This window comes from Corella eumyota, chromosome 5 (assembly GCF_963082875.1).
Source record: "Corella eumyota chromosome 5, kaCorEumy4.1, whole genome shotgun sequence".
In the NCBI taxonomy this organism is placed as follows: Eukaryota; Metazoa; Chordata; class Ascidiacea; order Phlebobranchia; family Corellidae; genus Corella; species Corella eumyota.
This window is the reverse complement of record NC_137494.1, coordinates 3,815,965-3,838,185: the sequence shown is the minus strand read 5'-3', so window position 1 is coordinate 3,838,185 and position 22,221 is coordinate 3,815,965. Positions and strand designations below refer to the sequence as shown.

The window sequence follows — 22,221 nt, the reverse complement described above, 5'->3', positions numbered from 1 at the left end:
TAATGCACGTTGCAACTAAAATTTCCGGCTGAAAAAATAACGTGATAACCGATTTTAAATTTGGTCGCAAATATTTTTGTAAACAATGACAATGATCTACACAGGGGATTACCCAAACACAGAACCGGCAAATGTTAAAAACATTTTTTTTCGGTTTTGTTTTTAATATACTTTAAATCCTATTTTTTTTCTTACAAGGTTTGGGTTAATGATGTGAAATCGTTACCTACAAATTAATAATCGGATTAGTTTTGCCTCGCTTAGTGATAACATAATACTAAAATATAAGTTTACTCTCTTATGCTTTAACACTTTTATAGAAATAGTCCCAAAGCAAAAGGTGTTTCTTTATAACATATGACGTACTTGTAAGACAATACTTACTTAATGCATAGGTTTTAAACAAAGGCCATGTGACTCGACTTTTCTCTGCTTTAATTGATTAAAAATTATATTTTTAAAAATAACATTTTTAACTTGTTTGAAATGTTGTATATTTTTGTTAACCCGATTTTTTTAAAGATTTAATACAAGTTAATGTAAACACTTAAAGAACGTGGGCTGTAAATAAACAAAGGATTTATATGTCGAATAAAAACGATTTAGGTTGAAGCGCTTTGATTAAAAGGCAGAAATTGAGGTTTATGACCCCGGGTTCGCAAAAAGCGCAAGAAATTTTAAAATCTGAACACGTGACCCTTTCTTGGGTATGCTCAGTTCATATCAAGTTTAATCGTCAATTTTTATCGTTTTTGCATCGTCAATTTTTATCGTATGTTTTTCTAACAAACAAACATTTTTTATTTGCCAACAAATAAAAAAAACAATCATAAGGATTAGACAAATAGTATAACGAAAAATAAAATCAGTTACATTAACCAACAGTAGTTTAACACAATTGCATATCAGGCAAAAGATCGACATTTACACTCTAAAGCAGCGAAATGCAAAATAGACAAAATACTAAAACCTATAGACAAACAAACAAATCTCAGTTAATTGTTAAACAAGGTTTATGCCCCGCCTGAGTACACACTTACCCTAACACATTGTCTAGAGCAAACAAATGATTACTAGAATACGCTCTAGTCACGACTAGATCTTAGTTAATGATACATATTAAGTATCTTTATTTTGAGAAAGATAATAGTAATTTTTGCACTTTGTATGTGTTTAACTTGGGTATAAAATAATAACGCAGCTACTTGAATATGAAACATTCAGTGTATTTTGTTTTGTTTTGTGCATTTGTGTTATATATGCCGATAAGTAATGCGAAAAAAGAAAAAGCTAAAAGCAAGGTAAATGAATTTTAAAACCTATCAGCTAGTGAATATATGTTTTAAGATGTTTCTTTTGATTCACTTTCCTTGATATTATTTTAGGTCGTTGATTCTAAAGTAGAATGCCCTTCTACGTGTAAGTTAAAACGAAGAATCGGAAAAGTTGAAGCTACTTTAACTGGTACAAATTTTGATTTTTTATAATCTTATAAGTAAATTAAATTTATTTTTTATTTAAATTTTTATAAAAAATTATTGCAAACCACGTGATAAACATATTTTCAGATCAAATACAAGAACTGATCAATAAATTTGAAAACGCCAACGCAACCAATTATCAGGAATTAACAGACTCGATTCAGAACTTGCAACAAAATCTAAGTCAATATTTAATAAGCTATGTGAATGAATCAGTTGGGGAGTTGGAAGTTTTATTGAGTGAGGGGCAAACCGCAGTTCAACAAGCATCAACAGATGTAAGTAACATGGTGCTAAGTCACCCTAGGATAGCAAACTATATTTCTTACGTTTTTACATCACCTGCGACTCTAACGATAAAACTTTGGCTGGTGATTTGAAACCCTTGCAGTTATTTCAAACTACTGTTCTGAATTTTAGAAATGTCAGCATATTAGAAAATACAGAGAAATGATAGGTTGTAGTGTGCAATATTTAACGTGTTACGAACCTATTACGACCAGCAGTTTTTATCCTGACCTGGCAAATAATATTAAGTTTAAATCATACACAAATATTATTTATACCAAGCCAAAGTTTACCTTTTTTTTCAGGTAACTACTTTGATTCAAACTATTCCAACATTAATCTCACACAAAGTTCAGCTTCAGTTAAGCAACAACAATATACAAAACGAACAACTTATAACATCTTTAAACACAACTATCGACACTTTAAAACGACATAACCGACATCTATTGAGAAAAGTCAAGGTAATTTAAGCGTTATTATTAAAAAAAATTTTGTTTAAATTATACTTATTGACTAAAACTATAAGACCCATTTTTATGAATTAAAGTTTTTATTTCTAATTTAACAACATTTTTTTAAATTTTAAAAGTCCGGCGAGGATTTGGAGAAGATAATACGAGAACAAAATGATATTCTGTCTTCGCAAAATCGTGAGCTAAGAGAAAATAATCACAGACTTAGTAGAAAGGTAATTTAAATTTTAAATTAAAAATGTTTTAAATATTAATGTACTAAACATAAACGTCTGAATTTATTTTTATTTAAATACTTAATAAAATTTCAGTCAAAATTTAAAAATCTGTTAATTGTTATGCCGTTTTGATTTTAGACAGATTTTTTAGTCGAAAAACTGGAATCGCTAGAGGGCGTAGTTGCGTTTCACAACACGACATTGGGGTCCAACGGTGGTAGCAATACAGGAATTTCCCCAGCCACTCTATCAAGCATCGATATTAAAATTCGCGACGCAAAATCGACCGCTGTCGACGCTAAGGAGCGAGTGGCGCGAATTGAAAACTGGTTGTCAGAAGCCGGAAGTGACGGCCTTCGACTTCCGCTGCTTACCCCCACCACCCACCCACAACCCGACTCGCCACCTAACGGTAAGTCTAGGTAATAAAAATGGATTTATTTTTTAATGGATGTGCAATCATTAAGTATTTTAATTGTTTAAAAATGTTTAGCAAATATTGATCCTTTAGGTCTATATCGTTATTGCATAGGTTAAATTTCCTGGCTTATATATAAATTATATTATTGGCTACAATTGTTTTTGAATTGGAACATTATTTTATTAAAAACAAAACACAATTTGGCAATATTACGCGCACAGTAAAAAAAGAAAAAAATATGATGAAACTTTACAAATAATAAAATCAAGTACAGAAAAATAGTGAAAACAAACAACTAGAAAATGATTGTCTAATATAAAACTTTAAGTAGAATACTGCAAAACTTAGGCAGCCATAAAAACAAAAAACTACAAATTTTAAGAATAAATAAAATGCTATAAACAGATATGTACAAAAGGCATCAATTACCCTTAGACGTACTTGTATAGTATCAAGGTTATGAAACTAATTCTAACACATACGTTTTACTTTAAGTGTGTTTGGAACAAAAGTTAAAACACTTAAACGAAAATTGTTTTAAAACAAAACACTTTGAATTTGTAGTATGATAGATTCTATTGGCTAAGTTCAAATTTGCAAGAGATTCTTAACCGAAAAAATGAAAAAATGCCGCTACTTTTTGAATATTTAAACTTTTGAAGTGGAATTCAAGTGTTGCTAATTTTCTTTCAAACTGTCATCCGAGATTTTTTGTTTCTACCGTCACATGATCGAACGACGAACATTTCCCTTCGACAACCTCGCATTTCAGTAGAAGTATTTCTGATTTCATAATCATCTCTTTTTCCGACTTTTCGAGTCAGATTCCGACAGAAAAGTGAGAGTTTTAGACTGCAAGTAAGTCCCTTTAATCTGCGCATGCTTCTGCGTGCAATTCGCAACACTGATTGCCTGAAATACGGCATCCTAGCGCCATATATTACAAAGTTCCAAAAACTGTTCGAAAACAAAATTATAACCGCCACAACAAAGGTGGTGACGTCACTTCTAAGATATTGTGTATCACTGTATGTGCTCATACGTATCATCACAGTTAGTAATGGTAACACAGCCAGAGTTATGGTCACGACAACAGCGATTAGAGTCTTGGCAATATTTGTTTCGAAAGACTTGGATTTAAGTAGCTCCCTAGCTCTGTAAACCGAAGATCGTCTTCGCTGCATGCGATTGGCTCGCCTAACTGGTGGCCGCGAAATGTCACCTTTGCTGTCACCTAGTGAATTATGCATTGGTAAACTCGGTATTGGACTATCTGAGTTTCTGAGCGGGCGCGGAGAAGGCGTTTGCGGAATCTTTCTTCGCACATCAAGCGATGATTTGGCAACTAAACCTGATTCCTCGACGATTCCGCTCCAACTGCGGCGATACAGTAATCTCATCGCCACAAAACTAGCAGACGACTTTATCGAGTCCTCAACAGCCACGTTCGGCGCTGTTTCATCCTCTAGGGAATTTCCCCTTGCGTTTTTCAGTTTCATCAGTTGTTCGACCTGGGGTAACAAAGTCGCGTCAAAACTGGAAGGGCGACGCTTTTTTCGATCCAGTAGTGGGCGCTCTACAATCGGGGTCGGGGGCGAGTCCGAGGTTCGAACCTGCGAACTGTCGTCTTCAAAAACCATCGGATAGCCCTCCGTGTCTTTAACGTCACTCATGACACGTGACTCACTCATGCTCGGGTGAGGTCGGTTTGTCTCGGATATCTTACGCCTGCTAGCTTTATGCAGCGAAGACTTAGAAGAATGAGCGCTTCTTAATCGCCGCTTGCGTCGCCAGAGCGTAAGACAAATAAGAAAACTGAACAACCACGTGACCAAGAGAGGCAAAGATAGAAACACGACGTAACTAAAATCAAGGTCACAGATTAAAATTTAATTGCTTATAGGGTTAATACAAAATTAAAGAGATCCTAATAACAGCAAAAACAGGAAATGTCACATAAAAAAACGGAAAATGTTAATCTGCGAACACTAGATAAAACTTTATTACGCATTACGTTATCTGTTTTTTCTCCTTAAGTGATTACAAAACGCCCAAAATAATCAATTTTTGATAAAAAAATCACGATTTTACTTACCACATTAATATTGAGGTATATATCTCTGTCGAGGATAAAAAAACGAATATGTGACCCACGGTTTCGTATTTAACCACGGGGGATAACCCCAGTGGGGTTAGGGAAAACACCAGACCCAAAATCCAGATAAAAATGACGAAAAATGTCGACCTGTTGATTTTGGCGGGTCTGAATTTTGGGAATTTTAAGGAATTGATGCGACTTAGTCTTGAGCTAAAAAAAAAACAAAAAAAATATTTTAATACATTTTGGTTTTAAAATACCTGGCATATTTTAATCCATGTGAACTTAAACCACTAATAATAAAGGTGACATACAAATGAAAATCTTATTCAATTGCGACGCGCTGAGGTGAAATTACAAAGTACATGCCCAAAAAATGACACGAATCCGACTTAAGTCCCAGATAATGTCTAATCATATGCGACGTTAAATGCAAGGCTGCGGTCAGCAAGCGATTAATTTAATCAATAGCTCAAGGATTACAACTAAATATCGGCACCTTCAGTCAAATTACGAACTAAGGTATGCTTTCTAGACAAGTAACGATGAAAAATTAATGAAAAACCAGATGCTCCAGGATAACACAACGTATCGAGATTATATCAATATTTGATGTGAATTTAAGAAGGATATAATTCAATTAGCTAATAAGGCGATAGGAACTTGATATTAGATAAAGGATCATATTCCGTAGTCGAATATTATACGGAAATGGTGATTATATATTATCTATATCAAATACACTTTTTTAGTTTTCTTGAAATTGTAATTTTTTTTCTAAAAATTTTTTTAAAACTTGATTTTACTTACCCTGAAAACTTGATTGATTTGTGACTAATTGGATTAGTGGAAGTGTAAAAGCGGTCCGCACTTGCGCTGGCGAGTGTAAACAACGACACAAAAATCGTCAAATGAGTCAAGACTCCCACGCAAGTTTTCAAAGCTTCAAGGCTCGATTTATCTTCACATTCAAGTGTAAAAATATTATTGTTCGTTGCCAAATTCGAGCCAATTAAAACACCTTGATCGCCAGTTACATTAACCTCGGTGTTATTACCGACAATGTCTTGTGCAGTGGAATTGTGGGTTATAATTGCATGGTAGGATTCCGTGTAGTTAGTATTTAACTGTCGTGGTGCGGTGACATTTAAGTAGAAGTACGCTGTAATAAGAGGTAGTACGACTGCACCAACTAGCAAGTCAGCAACAGCCATGGAAACGACATACGTGGAATAATTCAGCATGGTTGGGTTCCTATGTAACAGACGTCGTGTGTTAGACGACAGGCTGGCGACCAAGGCCATGATGTTGAATATAGTTGTAAAGAAAGCCAGCATTGAGAGCAGTGCGATGACAACTTCAAGTTTTCGCTTGCATTCCGAAGGCATACATTCCCATAATGCAACTGTGGTTTCGTTGGTTTTGGGTTGGCACAGAAAAGGGTTACAGAAGGGTACGTCACGCTCAATATACCACGTGCTTTCCATTTGTGACGTCATAGGTAGTTTTAAAGGGAAAGATGTCCGTATCATAACATTTCACTTTTTAGTTAATTTTATTAAAACCTGATAATCTTTCGTACCTTAAAAATAGGGTTTGGTTTAAACGGTTTCCTCATACCACCGCGAAATATTTAGACGAACCCCGACAAGTTTAGCGACACCATAAAACACATGTAAACACTTCATTAAAACAAGACTGACTGATATTTTTCAACCTGTTATGAGTTTAGGATTGGATAATTTTAGGGAAAAATGTAAACAGACGCCAAGCCTAAATTCTGCCCACTATTCACTAATTTTTATTCTAAAATCCCCTGAATTTCGACAAACTCTTACATGCCGAAAGACTAGTCCAAACTTTTAAAGCTACATTTTGCTAACTTTTAAATTTTTAATCTGTAAACCAGTTGTTCTCCCCCAAGAACAAGAAGCCTACATTTCATTGCAACACTTCATCGTTACAACCCGCCATGACGTTATTGAACTTTGCCAGCCCCCGACTCACTCAGCCTTGTTTATTTATCACTTCAAACTACGTCATAGTCATATATGCGGTCACGACAATCGACTATTGTCGAGTGTAAGCCTGTAATAGCGCGACACATTTATATTAGCTGCTACTCAAATGTATAGAAAGCGTAGCCAATTATATGTAAACTGTCACTACCGGTGTTTATCCGTTTTTTAAGCTTAAGCAATTGGAATCAATTTGTTGTTGACTTTTGTGCCAGACTCGAGTTGTTTAAAAATGACGTAACTGATCGCGTATGGCGCAACTTGTTAATTTACGCGCAAGCGATTTTGATAGGGAACTTCGAAGGCGGGAATTACGGACAAGCAACATCAGCGAAATTTCCCTTTCTAATATTTTGAAAATAACCCTAAACATAATTCCTCCGCAACCTGAACTATCTTAATATATGTAGCCGGAACATTAAATAAATAAAACCAAACTAGGCTTTCCCATTTAAAACACAAACAGCATTAAATATCAAGGCAACTTAGAAACCAAAAAATTTCCGTAAATTTTTAAATCTTATCGACCGTAAAATTTTCGCAACTCTGCCTTATATTATTACACCCGCTCTTCAACTACATGTTGATGCTGTAACTAAGCTTAAGCTAAGTGCAGTTTAATTAATAGAACAGTTCGATTTAAGGCCCATAAGCAGGCACTTAAAAAAATAATGCCCACGGCATGTTAGCCGCTTTCCCAGAACTAAAACTGAGTTCATTCTCAACGTATTATGTCACGTTTACCTTCAGCTATGTTTTGATTTTTTAATACGTCTTCCATATCATTAAGGATTGCTCTGTTTACACTAGCTGAATTACACCAGGTTTTGTTTATATTTTCTTAAAACGCGCTGTGACAAAAATTTTTAGGTTTTAAATTGACCAACACCATCTATAAGATAAAAGTGTAAAACAACTTTAAATTCGGCTGGTGCAATAATAAATTTTTTTTATTTATTTTGCATTTTTAAATTAAAAATACAAAAAAGCCCACTGACCAACCGAGCTTTAAATCATGCCTCGTTAAGAATGCCAAAAATTTAAAATTGAAATATTTACAATTTCGCCCTACCTCACTATCCAAGCAAAGTTGTGCCAAGCAAGACAGGCTAAAAACAAATAAGAAACTGACAAGTAGTGCTCGTCAAATAGAACTGACCTTCGACGGCTTAAAACATTTTCGTAAATTAATCTTTCTTTTAAAAATGTCGGCTAAAAATATCAAATTAGCACAACCGTGTCGAGCGCAAAGAATTCAGGTAAACTGATTTTCTCTTTCGGTTTACTTGATTCCAATAACATTCAAAAGCATTTAAGGTAGGCTTATATGCCTGGCAGTCTTTCTAGTACAACGCTTTCTATAACATATACAAATCATATCCTCAGTTGATTTCCTAATTTCCTGGATAAACCTTCGCATTTTGTCGGTTGTGGTACAGCCTAATCACAACAAATGGCTTACAGTCTTATTAGCCTAGTGTAAAAGTTCCCTACATGAAGTCTATGATTTTTATATATGTTATAATAAGGGACTGTTATGGTTTCACCAATACTATCGCTATAAGCAAACTAACACGTATTCTAAGTTAGCGTTTCTAATTTAAAAACCGGATTAACAACTACGCTAAACTGTAATAAACAAATATATATATTTTTGAAATAATGTTTCGTTACTTTTAATATACAAGTTAAATTTAATATAGCTGAGACGTTTCTCATATTCGCGTCAATGAATTAAAACGCACAACTAAGAATATCCACTAGTTGTTGAACTCTAATACATATTTATAAAGACATCTCAAAATAATTATACTGATACCATAATTTACCATATCCACTTAAAATAAAATGTAAAACCATCAAAACATGTTTTTTAGGATAAAAAATATGGTACGTGCTAGAATTGCATGATCATTTTTAATTTGTTTATTGTGGTTTAAAATACAAGCTTAAGTTTCCTTAAGGGTAGAACTCAAAAATATTTTTTTACCTAGAAGTATTTTTGACAAAATTTCCGATAACGTTTTAAGGGGGCGGCAACAAATTATTAACACAGTAAATATCTCAATTGCAGGCACGAAATTCCAGTAATACAACACATTACTTAACTATTGCATTTAACACCAACAACATGTGACTACAATTCTTCTTAATTTGACCAAAAAATAATAAATAAATCATTTGTGTATACAGCCAACGTAAAATAAGTTTTCCTATTTGTGGTACGGGCATAAATATTATATTATTTGACTAGCTTACGACTTAGTAAACAAGCAGATACTTATGTACAGTGATTTAGCGTTTTCTTCAAACAAAATTTTTAAAACCAAAAATCTTTGATTTTGAAGTAAAAATTTTAAAAACGTTTTTTAGAGAGTCGATTACATTACATAATAGCTTTATTATTTGCGCGCTTAAAAATTGCATTTTTATAATCATATCAGCTATAAAACTTGACATATCGATTAAAGATTTAAAAAGATAAAGCTTCCCAAATTTGATCTAATTATCAAGGTGAATTTTCGATACAGATTATGGAATTATCCGTTTAAATGCCATATAATAAATACAAGATCAAACAAAATGCCAAACAAACAAAACCTAATTGACTTTTAACTGCATCTGAAGTTCACACACTTACAAAACGCACGTTTTTCGTACACAAGATTAAGGAGGTGTGTTCAAAATCTTAATTACGGGATTACACAATTTCACGGAATATATGACGTCAGAAAAAAAAAAAAAAACGCGGATGAATTTTCACAATAGAACTGATTCGCTTAATATGCGCTTTGCGGGTAAAAAATAAGCACGTCGAGAATTGGAGGTTTTTGTGATAGTTACGTCAAAGAAAAAATTACGGGACCTTAGGTTACCCTAATTCCATATTATAATATTTCATTTCAACAGTTTAAACGTTGAACAATAAAATACCTTATTATTATTTACCATATGATAGTTTTAATCCAAAAATCAATTTAAAAGATAGGTTTTTAAGAAACAATGGCCGATAAATAATTTTGATTTTTTAGTTTCAATCGAAAATAAGAATTTTTTCAGTCCAAAATATTTTCGAAAATCTTTAAAAAAATTCCGACAGTTTATTTACATTATTTTAATTTATTTGTTTTGATTTAAACAAATCAACAAACAATTGATTTTATATCACAATGACTGGCAACTTAATTGATGCGTCATCGTTGCGTTGGATTTCGAGGATTGTGACGTCATAGTAACAAGCGAAAGACAACGCATCGGCCCTTTAAGTCGCAAGTTGAAAGTAATTTAATTAAACCGCAAAAATAGAACCAAATATAAACTAAAAAAACAAAAGAAAAGAAAATTCTTAATTTTAACCTAAGCTTAACGAGATAATTAATACGCAATGGCCTTTAAAAATATTATTGATCCAAAAATATCAAAACTTGTTTACAAAATGCTACAACATATTTACGTCTTTAGTTTAGTATATATCTATTTAATTCTTGTTTGCCATAACAACTTTACAATTGGTTTTAACTTTAATGATATTATTGTACATTTACAAAAAAAATTTTTTTTAATTAGTTAGAAAGTTATGAATTATTTTAAACTGCTGTTTTTTTGCGTTTTTACAGTTTTTTTACTTAAAATTAGTTACAACCATTTAAAAATTTAAAGATTTTAAGTTATTCAATCTCAAAAAACAAGTTTTAATCTAAATCCCAATATTTAAGCCAAATTAACTAATTCTAACCGGTATGAATCATGGTTAGTGACGTCATAATAACAATTATTTGCGAAAAATCACAGCGAATCGGCAAATCGCAGGCGATGACGTCAATTGAAAGCTGATAATTGTTGTTTTCAAATATTTCCAAAACTTAACGGGTTAATAAGTTGTAATCATAAATGGTATGTTGTTTCAACTACTTAACCAAAAAATTACTTAACTCTTGAAATTTTAATCCAAATATTTTAATTTTCTAAACTAATTAAATTTAAATTCAAAATATTTATTTTTTTGTTTTTTTTTGCTAAAATTTTAATCTAATTAAAATTTTAATTTAAAATACAATTTTTTTGCAAATTTTTGTTTAAATGTCGTCTGCAATACAATTCAGATAATACGTTATAGTTCACCGGTTTGCATCCTAATTAGCCACACAATTACCCCGGAAGTGACGTCACTGCTTCTATTTTGTATCCGGGTTATTTAAGTTTAAAAGTCACGTGACCACAAAACAACAATTAGTTGATATTGTTTTCGGTCTATTTTTAAAACCCCAAATTTCCTAATTATAACTCTTTATTGCCATTTGTCGCCCTTTTTCTATAACTTATAGCGTAAGAATGGGTTTATGGTTTGCTAAAGAGTTAAAAAGGTTATAAGTAGCGGACGGAAGGAATTAAAAGTCCTAAGTCCAACTTTTTACGTTCTAATGCTTCGCACATGATTTTTAGGACGTACTTACGGCACTTTTCCTGTCAAAAACAACACTATCTATCTCCTATCTGCTTAACATGAACTTGCTAGCGAAAAATGACAAAACTTAAATACCAAATCTTTAAAATCTAACTATGTAAAAATCGTCCTGCAAACATACAAACCTTTACAAAATCCTATTTTAGCAAAAATTGATTTAATTCAATAACCAATTTTTGTTTTGTAATTGTACTTTGCGGTGAAAGGTATTGTTAGCAAATACTTTTTTTAAAGTTTGAATTAATTAAAAATTTATATTTTGTTTCCTTTATTTTTTAAAAACTAGCGCGATTGATTTTTTGCTATTGATTTTTCACCTTACGTTTTGCATAATGGATAAACAAAACCTACGTAAGTTTACAAGTTTACTTTGTTAAACATACAATTATTCAAAGAGTACAACTATAAAGACATCTTATGCTGCAAAAAGTCAAATTTAATTTAATATTAGAGCTTATTTTTACTTACATAAGCCTATATTTCTTTGTATTACAAAAAATAAACCGCATATGAAGGAACATATATTATCCATTATTTCGAATTCGAATAACGTTACTTCAAAATTTAAAGACTAATTAAAAAGCAAAAGTAACACCAGGAAAAAAAACGTGACTAATAAACCTTTTAAATAGAATGTTCACAAGGTAATCATAGTGTTCATAAAACAAACTTAAACTTAAATATTTTGGAAAGCACCGACTAAACGCTTAAAGGTACGACTTTGATATTTATTCAAGTAGCAGTTTTGCAAAACTTGTGAACCGTTGTTGGATATTAAGCAAGATTAGCGTGTTTTTAGTTACAGCAACGCGGTTAAAAATTCAGTTTAAATTACACCTAATCATCGTTTTAATAGTGGATAACTTTACCGTTTTTAAATTACTGGGAAAAATCGGTATTTAATCATCTCAATCTTATTTCCTGAAGCTTGAAACATTGTTTTAAATGAAAGCAAACAAACTATGTCGTACATAAAAACATAAGACAAAAAAATTTCAACAAAAATCAAATATTTATTTTTCTAACTAAACTCTAACGCATTCGGTAAGAAATTTTACTTAAAAAAGTTTTATATTTAGGTCAGTCAAATTTTTACTTTCTTATCTTATTATAATTGCTACACTTTCTACCCTATATTTCTTTAACTTCAGTCTAAGATAGTGGCCACATGCGAAGTTTATACGATGCCTGTTACGTCACTGGGCAAATTTGTCGTCCTCGTAAATCATGACCCAAGAGGCCATACAGTCACGTGTAGAATTTGGAAACACGCGACAAGAAAAGACCGAGGACCATAAAGCAAATATCAATTCAAATAAAAAATAATATGATTTTAAACTACAACAATCAAGTTAGGCATTTAACAACACGGAATTTTATTCATAAAAATGTATACAAAGTTTCATTTTTACCATCTCTAATTTTTATCCCAAATTTTTTTGCAAATTGTTTTTTTTTTGTGCTACCATAAATGGACACAATGCTATAATGTTGACGTTAAAATATTTGTTATCTTTATAATCCCAATAAGTTGTTAAACAAAACAACCGAGATAGGATCATGACAAATTTAATCCATTACCATAACAAGCTCACTTAAAAATTCGTGCTTTCGTTAATCACGAAAAATTGTTTATTTTATTTGGTTAACAATTTATCAAATCGATTTATATAAACAAAAATTCAAAATTTTTATTTAAAATATTTTATTAAACTTAACCCTTCTAAAATAATATATGTATAAACAATCAGTTGCCAACATAAACAAATAGCGTACGTAACCTTAATAACAGATCATTACATAGCGAAGAATGTAAACTTCGTAAAGGGCAAAAAAATTTGCATATAAATTTTATAAAATAAATAATTCAGCTGTTATATTAGTGATATTATTGTCGCTATTTTACTGAGAATAAAATATCATTTTACGGATTCAATGTGATTTAAAAATGAATTTAAAACTGCCTTAAAAAAAACTAGTATTCTAAGTGTAGTTAACTTTTTTTCCTAACAGAACTTTACACTTGCAGAATGTACAACTTAATAACTAATTGAAATGATAAAGTAAGCCTTATATATATTCATTTTTTTGGTTATGGAATTTCATGGTCAATATTTTTATTTTCATTGTACTTTAAAATTTCTTGGAAAATCCGGGTTTATTTTTTTCCCGCGAAAAATTCGGGTTCCGTGTTTCTGCGAATTATTTCGACAATCCAGCCTATATATCAAAACAAACGTCACATTGTGACGTCACTGCTTTGTAAAGGGCTCTTTATTGCTCTATTTACCTACAGCATTTATTAACTCAAAAAACATTTACGTTTTTTTAATGTCCCATTACTTTTTATGAATTGTTTGAGTTATCGGTAAAAGGGCTTATAGGCAAATGTATGGTTTTGGTGCGGCTCGAACCTAAAACCTATCGGCTCGTGAGTCGATGTCATAAACGGTATAATACACTACCAGCCAACTAAAGAAATATAAATATTTTTCTTTGTGTAGTACAGCACAGAACTGCCCTCTACCGGTAATAATCTACGTTAATATTGATTATGTTTCGCGTTTTTTTGTCCTAAGTGTCTTGAAATATTATATTATAGGATTATTTTATCAACAACTTGAAATGTCTTACATATAATCACATAAAATTTTTAGACAAAAAATAATAAACTAATTTATTTTCTTTATGTGTCCCTATCAGCAGAGTTTACGAAATTATAATCAATCACAATATGACCTATGATGCCTCGGTCATCTTAGCGTTAAAAAACAAATTAGTTAAACTTAAACACAATTTAATAAAGCTAGAACTAGCCCAGGGCCAAAAAGTGCATCATTTTAAAATCAAAATAATAATATTTTTATATTTGTTAACCCTATAAACCCTCGACAATATTAAATTGATTTAGTATAAAGTAACATATACTTAAATTAACAAGTAGTAAAATATATATTAATCACAGATTTCTTCAAGAACATTTAAATCTAAATCTTACTTAATAGTTTTCTTGTAATGTTATCACAAAAGATTTTTATTAATTCCATTGAAGTTTAAATTCTTGTATATCTATGTTCTAATGTCATTATTCTTGATCATTGTTTAGTCTTGTTTCTAGACTATATAAGCTTTTAAAGTAACTTGACAAAAGCGTATAAAACTTTGTTTAAATTGTAGATATATTCAAAAGTTAACTCACCGTTTAAATTACTTACACAACATAGCATACCAAACTGTAGCAACGTTCAAACCAAAGCGTAAATGTAGTTTGAAGCAGAGAACGCAAAACGCTTTTAAATTCCACGCGTCTTAAACCTTTAAACTACTTGCAATATAGAATATATATTAAAATAATTCAGAGCAATGTGAATTTTATATTTTTAGTTGCATTTCAAGTCCCTTTTAAAAGTAACAAATCCATTGTGAGTTTTTACTAATCAAACCTTTACATTTTTTGGCAACAAATTTGCTGAAAGTTATCTTCACAAGAATTCTAAATAACTTTGTATTTTCAGACTGCCAAGAGTTATTCGATATGGGGTACACCGAATCAGGATCTTACCGAGTCATGCCGTGGCAATCCCGAGAACAGTTTGATGTTTATTGTGAGCAAAGTTATTATGGAGGGGGTTGGACTGTTATACAACGAAGAAGAGATGGATCCGAAACCTTTGACAGAGACTGGAATGATTATGCGCTTGGTAAAATACCTTCGTCTTTATAGTTATTTGCAAAAAGTAAAGTTAAGGTGAAGAAATTAGGTTATAACTGTCTATATTTGTCCTATACCTTTTTTATTGTACATTTTCTTTAACTAGTAACCTCGCCAGTATTTAAAAAGTTTCTAATTTTTATCAAAACTATATTTTTTCATAAAGGTTTCGGTAATGTAGAAGGTGAATTCTGGCTCGGCAATGAAAAAATCCACCAACTAACAAACCAAAACACATACAGACTTCATATCGTATTGCTGGACTGGGAAAATAACAGAGCGTATGCTGAATACGACGGTTTCAAGGTCTCAAGCTCTCGGGATTACTACAGTATCAGGTAGTCTTAATTGGTAACTTTTGTTGCCAGATTTACTTTTTAAATTTTAGTTACCTTACCAAAGTAAAGCGTTTTTGATTATTATTTATGACAAGCCTTTTTGTTGTTTATTAAGGTTCGGAGCATACCGTGGAACGGCTGGTGACGCTATGCGTGGAATGACTGAAGATGGTTCTAGAAATCTTTACCTAACTAGGTTCGGAACACGTGATCTCGATAATGACGTATGCGATCCGTGCATGTACGAGGGTAGAGGTAATTTTTCGATTTAAATTTTAACCAGCTTACTTCCATTACAAAATTCTCGGATCACTTGTAATTTATGGTTCTCTAAAAAACTCACAAAAAAGAATTAGGTGGGACCGTAAAGTACAATAGAGAATTAGCGAGGGCCGTGATGTAGAACTTTTCTTTTTCTGAGAACTGTAAAGTGCAAGTAAACCAAAATCTCTATTTTAAAGTAAATAACACCCCATTTTTTGTTTTTAAGCCTTTACAAATTGTGCCAAATTACAAAACGGTGGATGGTGGTATAAGGCATGTGCTGATGCAAACTTGAACGGTAGATATGTCAGTAGAGAAGACTTAACCAGTTGCAATAGAGAAGACTGCTACGGAATTAACTGGAGAACTTGGCATAATGAAGTTGATTACTCACTTAAGGCAACTCTTATGATGATTAAAACCATATCACCAGACCAAGAAGAATATGAAGATAGCTAGTCAATACATTTTATTAAAAATTAAACAAAAATATGCAAAAAACGTAAGCATCTGATAAGATTTATTATACAATTAATCAAACATATTATAAATTTATAACGGTTAAAAATTTAAATATTTTACATATTTTTAAATCTATAATTTATAAATTAATTATTTGTTTTTAAATATTACAATTACATTTACTCTAATAAAGAAAATAATATTATCGCACGAAAAAGATAATTTGTGCTATACCCTTGTACAAAAAAATTATATAAATAAATATATAAATATTATTGTACAAAAATTTCTAGATTTTAATCATGTGCAAATAAATAATAGTGCACAAATCAATGTTAAAACAAAATAAAAAATCTGAACTTAAAATAAATATTAAATTTTATTTAAAATATTAGAACTTTATAAATATTAAGAGCATAAATAGAGATAAAATTTTCAAATATATATTTAATAAAAACAATATTAATTATAAATATTTTACAAACCTATGATTTGCTTATAATACAAATCGTAGCCAAATTAAAACTGTTAAAACCTCTATCTATATACATTATATAAACTCTTAATTACTTTCACTACACTAAAAAACAAGTAAAGCACAAATCACATGCAAAATTATCCAAAAGGCAAAAAACATAAGATATAACAATTAAAATATTTACATTAAATACATTAAAAATTAATAATATTGAAAATGCATTTTAAAAGTCAAGTAAACTATAAAAAAATATAGATTATAATTCAATAAGTGTAAAATCCACTAATTTCAGCAATTTCTTGAAAAGTAATCGCACGTGTTACCTTGAAAGGTGCATCTTTCCACTTTTTTTTAAACTTAATTACATCTCCTTTTTGCATAATAAAGCTACTTATTTTAATCACAGATAAAAAACACCTTTTGTATTTCATTCTAACTCCCCAATCTTTTCTAAAAATAAAAAAAAGAATTTTTTAAAATTAAATTTGCATTTTGGTTTAAAAAAACAGTTCAAGTGGCCTTACATTTTTACTTTGCGTATATAATTTTTTTTTAGTGTGCTGCTGTATATCTAAATCTCTCAGCAGACTAATATTTATTTTGTTTAGGATAGTTAAAAAAAAATTAGGTAACAATAGGCTATAACAAAACATTATATAAAAAATAATAAATCTTAGTAATACATGTAACTAATTTGCTGCATTTAGTTAAAGTACTGTTGGTTTTAAAGAAAAAATAAAAAGTAATAGTTGTACCCGCATTCTGAATTATTACAGTAAATTTTGCCAACCATATATTCATCCTCTCGAATTTGTTCTGGAGTCGAATAGTCTTTATAAAAAGCCACGTTACAAAAATTAACATCCGCTGCAATATGGTGCTAAATAGAAAGTTTCATCAGTTAGACAACAAAATATTTAAAAATATTAATTTTTCGTATTGAAAAAAAAAATTGATTTAATTTTTAATAAAATGTTTACTGAAGAATTAGAAGTGTAAACTTGATAAATGTACCTGATTATTCAATACTGCAAGTTTGTTAGACGATATAACCTCAGTTCTACACTCTTTGCAACTTAATATCCAAACTGATTCAGAAGCAGACTCTCTCATATCCTCAGTTGATATATGTTTCTCTAGATCTCTATCTATTTTAAATTCAACTTGCTTCTCTAAAACCTAACATCAAAATAAAAAACAATTTAATTCCATAACATTTCAAAATTCAGGTTCTTACCAAAGCATTGTCTTAAGTTCTACTAATAAATACTTTTTTTATGATCTTGTTACACAAGACACACAAATTTTAGTAATTAATAAATACCCTTTCTTTAATTTCATTGGGAGAAAGTTGATACATTTTATCTAATGTTAGTTTTGTTCGTTCTGCATTCAATTGATTTTTCCTCTCCAGATTAATAAATTTGCTGTCTTTGTGTGAAATTATCACAGTTTTGATTCTGTCTGCTCTTGCACGACCTTTCAAATAACAAAAAATCAAACATTTTAAAAAGTATGAAATAGTTGGACCAAGTTTTCTAAGCTTAAAAATAATATTTAATTTAATATACTTCAAAACTGAAGCCAAAGTGAAAAGGCCAGCGTCACAACCTAACAATAGTTGACTTTTTCAATTTACTAATGTAGCTGAAAAATATTACCAATTCTTTGAACAGATCCAATTTCAGAGGTGGAATAGTTGTAAGTAATGATCATGTTGCAGGATTGTATATCCAAACCTTCTTCAGCTACTGAAGTTGCTACAATCAACTTGCAATTTCCTTTGAATGATTGCACGACTGTATTCTGCATTGCAGGAGTCATTCCTATTTTAAGTACAAAAAATAAGTTTATTACCGCTTATAATTTATATTACCACTAACAACACATATTACCAGCAGAGTGTAGTGTATAAAACACTTGGCTCAACTGCATGAGGCCCTAGGTTCGATCCCCACTGCTTTCATGCTGTAAGGCCACTGAGAGCACAGTTTAACTTTTGACATTCAGAATCTATAGTATTTTTAACTGCCACCTCAAACTAGGTCAGGTAACTAATATAACTTCATGTGTAGGTCTTGTGGGAGTCAACCTTTCCACATTAAGGAAAAATATTCCGTTAAAAAAACAATACCTAAAAATTAACAAATCTTACCAAATTCTGTCTGTTTTGCATTGGTGCCTGTTAAACGACTAGCATTTAAATTCAGAGGTCTAAGCTTCTTATTTGCCTGTATAAACCACACCAAACCAGCAGCAATTGCTCTAGTTCGAGCAAAAACAATACACTTTGAGTCTGGCTTGTCTTGAAATTGTTTTAAAATTTCCTCTTGAAGATTAGTTAACATTGGGTTAATATGCATCGGTTCGTAATCCTCCACTAAATAATAAAAATGCATCGAAAAATGTATTAACTTTATTACTTGGACATATAGTACAAGTTAAAGTTACTAAGGATCATTCTTTAGGACCCTAATTACCAATTCGAAAAAAAAATGGTGAAAACCAAATTAATAACATACTGTGTTGTTCATAAAGTTGTTTCAACTGCCGTTCAATTGAATTACGGGCCATATTTTCAAATAAGTTTTCATCAATATATCGCACTGCATCAATTGCCCGAACATGATCATTTATTTCAAGTGAATCGTTGTATTTCTAGAATTAAAAAATTGTCCTTGCTGAATTCTGATTACATTATTATTTTAAAACGAAATACGTAAAAAGAATGTAATTTATAAAAATTACATTAAAGCTGTTATCTTATATTTAATTAACAAAATAAAATAAGTAATAACCCTTAAATGAGTTGCATAGTTAATAAGTTTTCGACTTATCTCATCAACAGGATGTACAGCTGCTTCCTTATTGTAAAATTCAACAATAAATTGAACATAATGCTCAGTGCCTTGTTCAGGAAAACTTACAACTGACTGATTGTAGTTTTCATCTAAAATATCAAAGTTACATTTTTAAATATCGTTTTCCACATGTTTATTAACTTATTTTTAAAGCACTAGCATTAAAAAAAGGTAAACTTTAATTTTCTAGTAATTTTTAAGTATTAGTTTTTAATCTAATTTAATATTTACATTCAACACTTATCCAGGATTCAATAGTTCTCATAATTTTCGAAATTCTTGGGGTAAATGTGTCTTTGTCAGGTTTTAGAACAGCAATGACAACTTAAAATAAAATAATATTTATTAATAAAAAACAATTACTAAACAATATTGGGCATCTTCATAAACAATGTGTAAAATAATAGTACATCTCCAATACAAAAGAAATGTTTTTATAGGCCTTCAGTCATGTGTTGGTTATACAAATATTACCATTCTTTAATCCCCCAAACAAATAAAAGGTTTAACCTGCATACTAATCATTGTTGGGGCTAGTTGAAACTATGTTTAATTAAACACCAAGTCGTTTTAAATATTAAAAAAAAAAAGATTTAAAAGTTGAAGCTTAACTAAAATAAATTTAATCAACCAACTTTCTTCTTTTTGTTTGCTGTCATATTGATTTAACTCCTCAATGTTTTCACGAACCAAGATTGGATTTTGCGTTACATCCATATTCGCCATCAATATTAAAATTGATTCCAATGCCTTTTCTGGTTCTTCCCCCTTTCCAATACCTGGTGAGGCAGTCAAACCAACAATCTAACAAAAAAATATTATTTTAATTTACTTTTTTAGAGCATACTTTAAAATTAATAAAAAAGTGATATTTTTTCCAACATTTAATAAAAATTTATCACCTCTATAAAAATTGTTTAATAAAATTCATGTTTACTGAGAAATTGTAAAAAGGAAAATAAAATACTAGATATATATAGATTAAATTTTTTTTTTTGTATATATCCTTATTCTCGATGTTGAAAAGTCGATTGCGCGACTTAAACATGAGTAACATCAGTTACTCCGACCCAGTCTCAAGTTGTCTGTGGCTGTTTAGGATAATATAGATTATAATTGCCCGGTAATTATGCTGCTGATTAAGTGGTGGCTTAATGAAGTTCGTATCGTTTATAGCGCCTTACTCAAGGGTGCTACAGCATGAGCTCAGTGGAGATTGAACCCACGACCTCATGTGTGGTGTAGCAAGTGTTCTTATCACCACACCAAGCTGCCGGTGAAAAATTATTATGCAATTGCTCACTTAATATTTTTTTTATTTATAATAGGGGAGAAAATTATTTTATATAAACCTGTGGAAGTAGTAGATGGTTTTCATATTTTTCATCAAAATATATTCCCATGATTTGATTGTAAGGATGCCTCTGAACAGCATGGTGACATTCATCAAAAATAATCAAACTTATTTCTTGAATGTTCAACAACTCTGACTTATCACTTTAAAAACAACATTTTAAATTTTTTTGACTACACCCAAAAATTTAATGTTGTTTTCGTAACATAAAACATAAAAGTTAAGAACTATTTGTACAAACAATAGGCAAATTAAATTTTGTACCTAGTGTTATCATATGATTTTAGCCTATCTTTCAGTATTTGTGGTGTCATGACAGTTACAATTGACTCCGTTAATGTTGCTTTAACAGGCACCATTGGACTTATTTCACCGCTTAGATAGTTAACTACATTTCCGTTTTCATTCTCAAGATAACTAATAAAAAAAAATTAATAAATTTTTCATCATAAAAATAGTATTTCTTTATATTCTATAGGATTTTAACATTAAAATTATTGTAACTAAAAGGTGAACAAACTAAACAATAAAAAGTATTTAAAAAAAACTATTTTATTAAAATGAATTTAGATTCTAAAACTAATATTCTTACTGCCTTAATGATTTGTATTGTTGGTTTACAAGGGGTACTGTCGGTACTAAGAAGATGATTTTAGCTTTGGAATTTTTTTTCATGTGTTCTTGGCATATTTTAGTGGCAACTCTTGTTTTTCCACTGCCTAGAAGTTAATGTTAAAAGCAATTTTTAAACTAAATAAATTTTTAGTTGAACAATAAATATAACTTATCCCACCATACTTTAACCATACATTTAATTCAAATTATTTATAAACCTGTTGGAGCAACAATTATACAATTTTCTCCTCTTAATGCAGGCTCTGCGAGTTCTATTTGGTAAGCTCGCAGCGACAAGTTATCTTCCTCTTCTTCTTCATCATCTAAAATTAATTAAATTTAAAAATAAATTTCCAGCAAAAAGTAAATGAAAATATGCAGTAAACTAATTTCTAATCTCCAAATAGCTATTTTATTCACTAATTTATAGGTACTATTAAAAAAAGGTCTTAAGTTATACAGATTTAAAAAAAAAACTTTTGATAATGCAAAATAACTGCAAATACAAAAACAATCATTCTTCATAATACTGCTTTTTTACAAAAACCTTACTTTCGAAGTCAGAAATTAAGGTCGAACTGTTAAAGATTGCTGCAAGTTTCGTAGCCATTATAAAAGCTATATCTTACTACATAGATAAAGCTTAAATGTTTCCTCAATACAAAGCGAAAA

General features: G+C 30.5%; 3 protein-coding genes across 3 annotated transcripts; 1 reads left to right on the top strand and 2 right to left on the bottom strand.

Moving 5' to 3' along the window:
* Positions 1-1,259: 1,259 nt before the first annotated feature.
* On the top strand, positions 1,260-16,238 carry LOC145752677 (angiopoietin-4-like). The gene is made up of 10 exons (XM_082568996.1): positions 1,260-1,301; positions 1,386-1,464; positions 1,569-1,759; positions 2,075-2,233; positions 2,362-2,460; positions 2,602-2,875; positions 14,981-15,166; positions 15,344-15,515; positions 15,631-15,770; positions 16,006-16,238. Exons 1-10 carry the CDS (start codon positions 1,260-1,262, stop codon positions 16,236-16,238), a joined length of 1,575 nt encoding a protein of 524 aa, XP_082425122.1.
* LOC145752840 (uncharacterized) lies at positions 3,046-8,845 on the bottom strand. The gene is made up of 3 exons (XM_082569191.1): positions 5,793-8,845; positions 4,980-5,192; positions 3,046-4,747 (listed from the first exon to the last, which is right to left on the bottom strand). Exons 1-3 carry the CDS (start codon positions 6,512-6,514, stop codon positions 3,574-3,576), a joined length of 2,109 nt encoding a protein of 702 aa, XP_082425317.1. The 5' UTR covers positions 6,515-8,845; the 3' UTR covers positions 3,046-3,573.
* Positions 16,239-16,757: 519 nt separating the features above from the next.
* On the bottom strand, positions 16,758-22,203 carry LOC145753634 (antiviral innate immune response receptor RIG-I-like). The gene is made up of 15 exons (XM_082570044.1): positions 22,102-22,203; positions 21,768-21,872; positions 21,527-21,653; positions 21,199-21,351; positions 20,933-21,077; positions 20,216-20,384; positions 19,812-19,904; positions 19,518-19,669; positions 19,242-19,377; positions 18,875-19,099; positions 18,381-18,545; positions 18,044-18,198; positions 17,734-17,898; positions 17,475-17,599; positions 16,758-17,169 (listed from the first exon to the last, which is right to left on the bottom strand). Exons 1-15 carry the CDS (start codon positions 22,157-22,159, stop codon positions 16,983-16,985), a joined length of 2,160 nt encoding a protein of 719 aa, XP_082426170.1. The 5' UTR covers positions 22,160-22,203; the 3' UTR covers positions 16,758-16,982.
* Positions 22,204-22,221: the final 18 nt, after the last annotated feature.

What these genes read in the sequence shown, in the direction of transcription:
- LOC145752677 (XM_082568996.1), top strand. Translation starts at nt 1,260, where the DNA reads ATGCCGATAAGTAATGCGAAAAAAGAAAAAGCTAAAAGCAAG. An exon ending in ACCCGACTCGCCACCTAACG is followed by an intron (nt 2,876 to 14,980) that starts GTAAGTCTAGGT and finishes TTGTATTTTCAG; the next exon opens with ACTGCCAAGAGTTATTCGAT. An exon ending in CTGGAATGATTATGCGCTTG is followed by an intron (nt 15,167 to 15,343) that starts GTAAAATACCTT and finishes TTTTTCATAAAG; the next exon opens with GTTTCGGTAATGTAGAAGGT.
- LOC145752840 (XM_082569191.1), bottom strand. Translation starts at nt 6,514, where the DNA reads ATGATACGGACATCTTTCCCTTTAAAACTACCTATGACGTCACAAATG. An exon ending in AAATCAATCAAGTTTTCAGG is followed by an intron (nt 5,193 to 5,792) that starts GTAAGTAAAATC and finishes TTTTTTTTTTAG; the next exon opens with CTCAAGACTAAGTCGCATCA. An exon ending in TATACCTCAATATTAATGTG is followed by an intron (nt 4,748 to 4,979) that starts GTAAGTAAAATC and finishes CCTTGATTTTAG; the next exon opens with TTACGTCGTGTTTCTATCTT.
- LOC145753634 (XM_082570044.1), bottom strand. Translation starts at nt 22,159, where the DNA reads ATGGCTACGAAACTTGCAGCAATCTTTAACAGTTCGACCTTAATTTCT. An exon ending in TGGATCTGTTCAAAGAATTG is followed by an intron (nt 18,199 to 18,380) that starts GTAATATTTTTC and finishes GTTATTTGAAAG; the next exon opens with GTCGTGCAAGAGCAGACAGA. An exon ending in TTGCAGTATTGAATAATCAG is followed by an intron (nt 17,600 to 17,733) that starts GTACATTTATCA and finishes CTTTCTATTTAG; the next exon opens with CACCATATTGCAGCGGATGT.